The sequence below is a fragment of the Octopus sinensis genome, linkage group LG3 (genome assembly GCF_006345805.1).
Source record: "Octopus sinensis linkage group LG3, ASM634580v1, whole genome shotgun sequence".
In the NCBI taxonomy this organism is placed as follows: Eukaryota; Metazoa; Mollusca; class Cephalopoda; order Octopoda; family Octopodidae; genus Octopus; species Octopus sinensis.
The window spans coordinates 22600697-22611171 of record NC_042999.1 but is presented as its reverse complement, the minus strand read 5'-3'; the positions used below and the strand labels follow the sequence as shown (position 1 = coordinate 22611171).

The following is a 10475-nucleotide window of genomic DNA, read 5'->3' as shown; positions in this document are numbered from 1 at the left end:
ACTAACACCCTTAATCATCATAGTGATGCCTATACTTATATACGTTGTCAATATTTGTGTCTGTGGCATATAACTGGGTAGAATGTTACCCTTTGGTTTTGCCTCGAATATTGACGTATCTTCAGATATTCTGGTGGTTATATTCCACGCGAAATCGACGTATCATTCTGAGCAGTTACATACCATAATCGTAATATATTAAAAAATATACCCGCTCTATTTCTTATATTGAGTATGTTTTTGTTTCTGACTTATGGACAACTCACGCTCTCTCTCTCTCACACCCCCCATATATATATATCTTCTTGTTTCGGTCATTTGCCGCCATGCGGGAGCACCACCTTTTGTCGAAGAAATTCGACCCCAGGACTTATTCTCTGTGAGCCTGCTACTTGTTCTATCGGTCTGTTTTGGTCGAACCGCTAGGTTACGGGGACGTAAACACACCAGCATCAGTTGTCAAGCGATCGTGGGGGAGACAAACATATACACACGCATACATATATACGACGGGCTTCTTTCAGTTTCTGTCTACCAAATCCACTCACAAGGCTTTGGTCGACCTGAGGCTATAGAAGACACTTGCCCAAGGTGCCACGAAGTGAGACTGAGCCTGGACCATGTGGTTAGGAAGCAAGTTTCTTACCACACTATATATATAGGGTGCGTATGATATTTGAGGACAAATTTATGTTTATAAAAAGAACATATAAAAACGGATAACTTTATTTATCAAAAAATGCTATGAAGATAAAAAATAAACCTTTTCTATAATGTTATTTAATAAAGCCACCTTCAGCTTTAACAGCTGCTTCTATATGAGATCTAAATCATCTACATGCTCGAATCAAATGGTCCTGGTTCATTTGGACATTACTCTGGCTATGGCAGCTTTCAAAGAATCTTTGGTGTTATGGACGTGTTCATTGACCTCTCTATCAACAATGCTCCACATGTAATACTCCAATGGATTGCAATCTGGGTAACTAGGAAGCCAAATGTTAGGGGTTATGTGATCATGAAAATTTTCAGCCATCCATTCCTGTGTTACTAGAGCCATGTGTGATAGTGCAGAGTCTTACTGAAACACATATAGTATTCCATTGCATACACTGTCTATTTCCAGGACCTCAGTGTAGGCAGCAGAGTTAACTCTGAGGCCATGTGGAAAGCAGTAAGGAGGCATCACATGTTCTTCATTGCTGACAACCCCCAAAACCAGGACAGTTGCAGGAAATTTTGTATGCAAAACACTTGGAACTTCAGAAGGGTCTGCACATAACCATCATTTCTTCATTTTGGTTGAAGTTTTACTTGTTTGAGAAAAACCAAATAAAATCTTGACCTTTCCTCATCATCTTTTTGGACAACATTTCTGACTGTTCCCTCTGATACATAGAGATCTTTTGCAATTGACTTCATGGACTTTCTGGGATTGTAATCAATAGTCTGTTGAACTTGCTGGATAAATTCAGGTATTCTAATGATCTCAGAGTGTTTAGAATGCTTTTTATGCTTTGATACTGGGTATATATTTCCATCTTCAGTTTCTAGCTCTTTACAAACTCTGTAGACAAAAGACCTGGCAACTTTTAAAAATTGAGATATTTCTAAATTGCTATGCTCAGCCTTTATAACCACAATAACAGCATGCCTCTTCATTTTTTGAGTAAGCTGAGGGTCTGCCATTAATTATTTTGTGAAATTGAGATTATACAGAGTTAGCAGAATATGCAGCAATGACCCCAAAAAAGGTATGTCCTCAAATACCTTATGCACCCTATATATGTGTGTGTATATATATATATATATAGGGAGAGTTCATGAAAAAAGCAAAAGACGAAGACAGGTGGTGTACAAAACAAACAGATGTATTAGTATCATGCTCAAGAATAGAAAAAGTCTTTTACGTTTCGAGCCTACGCTCTTCTACAGAAAGGGACACAGAAAAAACAAGGAGAGAAAAAAATGTGTGTAGTGGGTAACGATCTATCATGGTGATATATATATATATATATATATATATATATATATATATAATGTGAAAATGGAGTTTGTGTGTGTGCATGCGTATGTTCTTTATGCATTCGAAAACTGAGTTGCTGATTTTGATGTATGGAGTATCAAAAGATTCAGTAATGTTTCGGCTTCCAAATAAACTTTTTCATTTACATATTTCCTGCATTATCTTAACAACCAGCTTTAGTCATTTGAAAAACACTGCACTACAACGATCAAGTTTCATTAGGAAGTGAAAATAGTTTCACATTTTCAATTTGAACTAAAATTAAAAAGTATTGCATTACAAGAGTGACAATGTGTGAATAATGAAAGTAATGTTTCCCCGAACTAGTCACATCTGTACTATAATAAAAAAGGCTGCTTATCCATCCATCCATCCATCCATCCACCCACCCACCCATCCATTCATTCATTCAAGAAAAAAAAGAAATCAGAAAGGTCGGTTTCGGGATGGGGTGGTGACTGTGCGCCAGGTCCGTCTTTGAGTTAAACTGTGAATATTGATGTCTTAGTTATAAAGGTTGAAATATAGACTCTTCTTTCTTCTCCCTTTTATTTTGGCATTTTCTTTCACTATATTTTTTAATATGATGTTATCGTGTAAGAATTGTGTTTTGGTGATAAAGTATAAACATAGCGGATCTTTACCTTTTGATTTACAGATTTTAAAAATAATTTTTTGTAACTAAACATTTTCAAATTTCGAACACTGGTAGAATGTGTCATATAAAACATGTTTTACTCTTAGTACTTTTGAGAAAAACTTTTATTTACAAATGAATTTCACGTTAAAGTAGTCCTATTTCGGTAATTTCAACCAATCAATAATGTGTATTCAGCTGAATAAAATTACTGCCGTTGTTTGTCAACAAGAACTTCCGGTGGTGTATTTTTTGTTTGTCACTGTTATTTATGACAACCCTAACCCTAAAACCAGTACAAACGCACGAACAATGTCATAAGCAACAGTGACAAATGAAAAATACACCGCCGATAGATGTTTCTGTTTACCAAATCTACTCACAAGGCTCTGGTCGGCCCGAGGCTATAGTAAATGACATTTGCCCCAGGTGCCATGGAGTGGGACTGAACTTGGTTTTAAAAAAAAATGAAAAAAGAAATTATATTTCAGTTAACATTAAGGTGGCAAGCCAGACAAAATTCTAGGGGTACTTTTTGTCCTGTCTTTACATTCTGAATTCAAACCCTTTCAGAGTTAACAAAATAAGTACTAGCTGAGCACTGGGGTTGAAGCAACTGACTAGCTCCCCTCTTTGCAAATTTTAGGCCTTGTGCTTAAAATAGGATATTTCTGTCAACATCCCCTGTCGTTTAATTGGTCCCTTTTATGGGTTCTAGCTATTGAGCTGTGGTCCTGTAGGAGTACCTCTATTAAATATGATAGCCCACTGGGTCTTGAACCCATGTCTTGTTATTAATGGTACAGGGTGGGGCAGAGAGGATGGACGTTTTGGAAAAATTCACGAAATCATTAATTTTAGCAGCAAATAAAATTTATTGACATTAATGAATTCAAATTGAATTAGCATTTGTCAAAATCAAGTGTGGAAAACAACATCCATCATTTGGTGTCCGTTTTCATTGATGCATTTCTGAAGGCATTCTTGGAAGTTGGCCCTCCACACTCTCCAGCATTGCTCTGTGCATAGCCCCATGGTTTCACCTGTTGCCCAATGACCAATTTCTATGGGTGGAAATGCAGGTCTTCATGCAAAATACACCTTACTGATTGATTTCCAATGCCAAGTTCAATGGAATGCCTCAGGGTCGAGCAATTCAGACTCCGTATCAAAGCTTGTCTGATGTGTAACTGTTGCAGGCAAACGCACGATGCTCTATCATCATCCACAACAGGCTTCACCTGAAAATCAAAAAAAAGGATGCTAGGACACCATGGACCAAATGGTACCTGTTAGACATATATCCCTTCCTCTGAGGCTGAGTAATAGCCATTTCAAAAACATCTCTCTGCCTCACCCTGTATGTGCTGTAGTTATAATTACTACATACTACATAGGCGCAGGAGTGGCTGTGTGCTAAATAGCTTGCTAACCAACCACATGGTTCCGGGTTCAGTCCCACTGCGTGGCATCTTGGGCAAGTGTCTTCTGCTATAGCCCTGGGCCGACCAATGCCTTGTGAGTGGATTTGGTAGACGGAAACTGAAAGAAGCCTGTCGTATATATGTATATATATATATACATGTATGTGTGTGTGTTTGTGTGTCTGTGTTTGTTCCCCTAGCATTGCTTGACAACCGATGCTGGTGTGTTTACGTCCCCGTCACTTAGCGGTTCGGCAAAAAGTGACCGATAGAATAAGTACTGGGCTTACAAAAAGAATAAGTCCCGGGGTCGAGTTGCTCGACTAAAGACGGTGCTCCAGCATGGCCGCAGTCAAATGACTGAAACAAGTAAAAGAGAAAAGAGTAAAGGGAATACTGTTATGTTTTTTAATTATTTAAATTGTTTTTTTCTTCTATAGGTCAAAGGCAGCTTAATTTTGATAATTATGAAAGCAGAGAAGCCAGAGGAAATGTGTTCCAATCCAATAATCGCCAGCAGATGCAACCACAGCAACAGAACAAATTCAAATGGGTTGCCCCACACTTGTCAACTGGTTCCGAAGCTGCACCCCAGATGCAGCAGCAGCAGCAGCAGTCACCACAAGAGATTATGTAAGTTCTTTGTATTTCTGGTTGTTTGCTGCAATCATGATATTTGTTTTAAATGTGGAGGCGCAATGGCCCAGTGGTTAGGGCAGCGGACTCGCGGTCATAGGATCGCGGTTTCGATTCCCAGACCGGGCATTGTGAGTGTTTATTGAGCAAAAACTCCTAAAAAGCTCCACGAGGCTCCGGCAGAGGATGGTGGTGATCCCTGCTGTACTCTTTCACCACAACTTTCTCTCACTCTTACTTCCTGTTTCTGTTGTACCTGTATTTCAAGGGGCCGGCCTTGTCACTCTCTGTGTCACGCTGAATATCCCCGAGAACTACGTTAAGGGTGCACGTGTCTGTGGAGTGCTCAGCCACTTACACGTTAATTTCACGAGCAGGCTGTTCCGTTGATTCGGATCAACCGGAACCCTCATCGTCGTAACCGACGGAGTGCTTCCATCATTTGTTTTAAAGTGTGAACAAAGTGTAGGTAAGTAGCTTGCTAACGAACCACATGGTTCTGGGTTCAGTCCCACTGTGTGGCACCTTGGGCAAGTGTCTTCTACTATAGCCTCGGGCCGACCAAAGCCTTGTGAGTGGATTTGGTAGACGGAAACTGAAAGAAGCCCGTCATATATATGTATATATGTATGTTTATGTGTCTGTTTTTGTCCCCCCAACATCCCTTGACAACTGATGCTGGTGTGTTTACGTCCCCATAACTTAGTGGTTCGGCAAAAGAGACCGATAGAATAAGTCCTGGGGTCGATTTGCTTGACTAAAAGCGGTGCTCCCGCATGGCCACAGTCAAATGACTGAAACAAGTAAAAGAGTAAAGCCTTTTTTTTATAGTTTTTTTTTATAGAGGAGAAGGAAGAAATGAGCTGCTGCTATTCATCATCATCATCATCGTTTAATGTCCATGTTCCATGGGCTGGACGGTTTGATAGGAGCTGGCCAGCTGGGGCGCTATATGGACTGTAATTGTCTGTTGTGGCATGCTTTGTATAGCTGGATGCCCCTCCTAATGCCAACCACTTCACAGACTTTACACAGTGTGCTGATTGCTATTTACCTGCTACCAGCACAGGCATGTTTACACAGCACTGACACAGGTGCATTTTATGTGGCCCTGGCACCTATAAGAGACAAGCCTGTATGCATGGATTACAGTAATTTTACTTAGTTGGACATGTCTTCATCATCATCATCATCATCGTTTAACGTCTGTTTTCCATGCAAGCATGGGTTGGAGGTTCGACTGGGATCTGGGAAGTCAGGAGGCTGCACCAGGCTCCAGTCTGATCTGGAAAAGTTTCTACAGATGGATGCCCTTCCTAACGCTAACCACTCCGTGAGTTTAGTGGGTTATTTTACGTGCCACCTGCATGAGGGCCAGTTTGGCGGTACTGGTTATGGCCACACTCGAAATGGTGTTTCTTTACTTGCCACCTGCACAGGAGTCAGTCCAGCGGCACTGGCGACGACCTCGTTTGAATGTTTTTTTTCACGTGCCAGTAAGGCGACGCTGGTAACGATCATGCTGAAAAGGTGCTTTTTACGTGCCCACCGCACAGAAGCCAGACAGCTGCTCTGGCAGTGATCCCGCTCGGATGGAGCTGTCAGCGCTCCACTGGCACGGGTGCCAGTCATCGAATTTGGTTCAATTTCGATTTCACTTGCCCCAACAGGTCTTTGCAAGCAGAGTTTAGTGTCCAATGAAGGGAGGTTGGCATGGGTGCCAGTCGTAGCAAATCGCCACAACTCCTGGTCCCTTGTCATTTCTTCGGTGAGGCCCAGCGTCTGAAGATCCTTTCTTACCACTTTGTCCCATGTCTTCCTGGGTCTACCCCTTTTACAGGTTCCCTTCACAATTAGAGCTCGGCAATTCTATGCAGCTGTCCTCATGCAATGATTTACTCTTTACTTGTTTCAGTCATTTGACTGTGGCCATGCTGGAGCACCGCCTTTTAGTCGAGCAAATCGACCCCAGGACTTATTCTTTGTAAGCCTAGTACTTATTCTGTTGGTCTCTTTTGCCGAACCGCTAAGTTACAGGGACATAAACACACCAGCATTGGTTGTCAAGCGATGTTGGGGGGACGGACACATAAACATACACACACACACACACACACACACACACACATATATATATATATATATTTACCAACCACATGGTTCCGGGTTCAGTCCCACAGCGTGGCACCTTGGGCAAGTGTCTTCTGCTATAGCCTAGGGCCAACCGAAGCCTTGTGAGTGGATTTGGTAGATGGAAATTGAAAGAACCCTGTTGTATATATGTGTGTGTGTGTATATATATATATATATATATATATATATATATTTACAACAGACTTCTTTCAATTTCCGTTTACCAAATCCACTCACAAGGCTTTGGTCGGCCTGAGGCTATAGCAGAAGACACTTGCCGAAGGTGCCATGCTGTGGGACTGAACCCGGAACCATGTGGTTGGTAAGCAAGCTACTTACCTCTCAGCCACTCCTGCGCCCATTTATGTCAAATTTTATTTCTATGCCAGATTGGTCAAGGCCTGGGTTTATAAAAAAAAGCCCAAGAATAAGAGGAGTGGAAAAGGGTTGGTTACTAAACACACAGGCGCCCTAATTGCAGAAGTGACTGTAATCCTTCCTCCTCATCTTCATTTAACGTCTGTGTTCCATGCTAGCATGGGTGGGACGGTACCACAAGAGCTGGCCAGACCAAAGCTTGCACCAGACTTCTGTGACTGTTTTGGCAGGTTTTTACAGCTGGATGCCCTACCTAATGCCAACTATTCAGCAGTGGACTTAGTGCGTTTTATGTGGCACAAGCATAAGTGAGGTCAGTTTTGGGAAGGTTTTTACAGCTGGATGCCCTTCCTCATACCAACCACTCAGCAGAGTAGATTGAGTGTTTTTAAGTGGCGCCTGCACTGACAGGGTTACCAAGTACCTTGCAAGACAAAAACTTTTAAGAGGCATTGGAGGAGGTAATGATGAAAAGGTTATAGTGAGGCAAATTAATTTCAATTTAGAATTGAAAATATCTTATGTGTTCAGTATTCCAGGAGCTCATTGCTTCACTCTGAACCTCCACAACTGTTGCTGCTATATGTATGATAATATTTTTTTCTTTAAGGCGGCAAGCTGGCAGAATCGTTAGTATGCCGGGCGAAATGCTTAGCCCTATTTCGTCTGCTGTTACGTTCTGAGTTCAAATTCCGCCGAGATCGACTTTGCCTTTCATCCTTTCGGGGTCGATTAAATAAAGTACCAGTTTCGCACTGGGGTCGATATAATCGACTTAATCCGTTTGTTTTTCCTTGTTTGTCCTCTCTGTGTTTAGCCCCTTGTGGGTAGTAAAGAAATAGGTATTTCGTATGTCTTTACGCTTTGAGTTCAAATTCCAAGGTCGAATTTGCGTTTCATCCTCTCGGGGTCGATAAATTAAGTACCAGTTGCTTACTGGGATCGATCTAATCGACTGGCCTCCTTTCCCCCAAAAATTTCCGTCCTTGTGTCTAGAGTAGAAAAGAATATTTTTTTCTTTATTTATTTAAGAAACAACTCCTTTTATTGGAATATAACACGTATGTATATGACATGAATGACAGGCATTGATATCTTCAATTCTTCTTGTACGGCTTTCAGGTGACTGCAACCATGTTAGAGGTGTTACCTCTGTGTGTTTTTTTTTTAATCAATTTATATCGATCAAATATTTCAGTGTTTTTCATCGTTCACTTAAAAATAAAATGGAGAAAACAATGTAAATGTTGGTGTATGGGGAGATAACTTTGGTTTTACCCCGACGCAAATCTCTCTCTATATAAAGCTGAAGTTGTCTGTGTATGGCAGGTTTGGTAGCCTTCAACTAACACTATCTCCTTCGAGAACCTGCGACGTAAGTTGACCAAAATTGAGAGTATGATATAAGAAGGCTTTGCTCTTCCTTCCGTAGAAGAAAAAATTCAAACCAGACCATGTTAACACCAAAAATTATTTACATAAAAAATGTATTTTTTCTATGAAAATCCCTATTTTTTACGATTTTTTGACTGCTGTGTCGCCATTTTTCGGTGTATTTCAACCAGAAAAATGTTCACTTAAAGAGAATAACAAGCTACATAATGCAAATTTTTTACTTTTCAAAAATTCCCATTCTAAAGGATCGAAACAAACCCGAGCAACACCGGGCGATACTGCTAATATGATTATAAATGTGTGTGAAAATGTATGCACGCATGTAAATACATATACATGTTATTTATGTAAAGTGTAACTCTGCTGAGCCGTTGTGGTTAGGTATCTACATGTACTTGGAATACCTAATGCTGAGTTTCAATTAATTACAATTGTGAAACATACTTGTGCTTACCTTAATTTTTCACTATATATATATATATATATATTATATATATATATATATATATTAAAAAAAAAATTTAAATAATAATAAAAAATATATATATATATATATAATATATATATATTAAAAAAAAAATTTAAATAATAATAAAAAATATATATATATATATATATATTTAAAAATTTATAAGTATAAATTATTAATTTAAATAATTTAAAAAATTTTAACTTTAATTTAAATATTTTAAATTTTGAATTTTATATTTTATATATTTTTTATTAATCTTATTTCTATGTATTGGTTTATGGTTTTCACTGTTTGATTTGCCTAATAGTGGTTTTATCTCTAGAAAGTGTCTTCTACTATAGCCTCAGGTCGACTAAAGCCTTGTGAGTGGATTTGGTAGACGAAAACTGAAAGCAATGTTTCTATAGCTGAATGTCCTTCCTAACACAAACCACTCCGAGAATATAGTGGGTGCCTTTTAGGGGCCACTGGCATGGAAGCCAGTCAGTTGTCCTTGGTATCGATCATGTTTAGATAGTACTTTTTACATGCCACCAGCACGGGAGCCAGTCAAAGAGAATTGGCATCGACCATGTTTGGATGATGCTTTTTACGTGCCACAAGCACAGGAGCCAGTCAGGCATCCCTGATCCCTGATATCGATCATGTTCAGATATTGCTTTTTACATGCCACCAGCATGGGAGCCAATCAGGGGGCACTGGCATCAACCACGTTCAGATGGTGTTTTTTATGTCATTAAAACAATATAGGTGCAGGGCATGGCTGTGTGGTTAGGAATCTCATTTTGCGACCATGCGGTTTTGAGTTCAGTCCCAGCATGCAGCAAACTCAACAAGCGCTTTCTACAATAGCCCTAGTCTGTCCAGTTCCCTTGTGAATGAATCTAGTAGACAGAGACTTCGGAAGCCTTTGTGTGTGTGTGTGTGTGAAGGTGTCTAGCCTAGTGGTTAGGGTGTTGTACTCATGAGTGTAAGACTGGTTTCAATTACCAGGCCAGTCAGTGCATTGTGTGCATTGTGTTTTTGGGCCAAAACACTTTGTTTCATGTTGTTCCAGACACTTTAAAAGGAAATGTAAAACAATTGAATTTTTATGTTTAGAAATATGATTGAAGTGCAAAGTGGGTCAGCTCCACACTTGTACAGAGGAAGCTTACTAAGTTTGAGGAATATAAGGAAATGTAACAATAGGTGCAGGCTTGGCTGAGTGGTTAAGAGGTTTGCTTCCCAACTACATGGCTTCAGGTTCAATCCCATTACATGGCAAGTGTTTTCTACTATAACCTTAGACCCACTAAAGCCTTGGGAAGGGATTTGGTAAATGGAAACTGAAGAAAGCCTGTTATGTGTGTGTATATATATATATATATAATA

The 10475-nt window shown here is 39.8% G+C and overlaps 1 protein-coding gene across 1 annotated transcript in view; it reads left to right on the top strand.

Moving 5' to 3' along the window:
- LOC115209296 (nucleoporin NUP42-like) overlaps positions 1-10475 on the top strand; it is a 29949-nt gene that overhangs the window by 3063 nt on the left and 16411 nt on the right. Inside the window, exon 2 of the mRNA XM_036500881.1 lies at positions 4528-4720. Coding sequence (XP_036356774.1) covers positions 4528-4720 — 193 coding nt within the window. The remainder of the gene's footprint in view (positions 1-4527; positions 4721-10475) is intronic.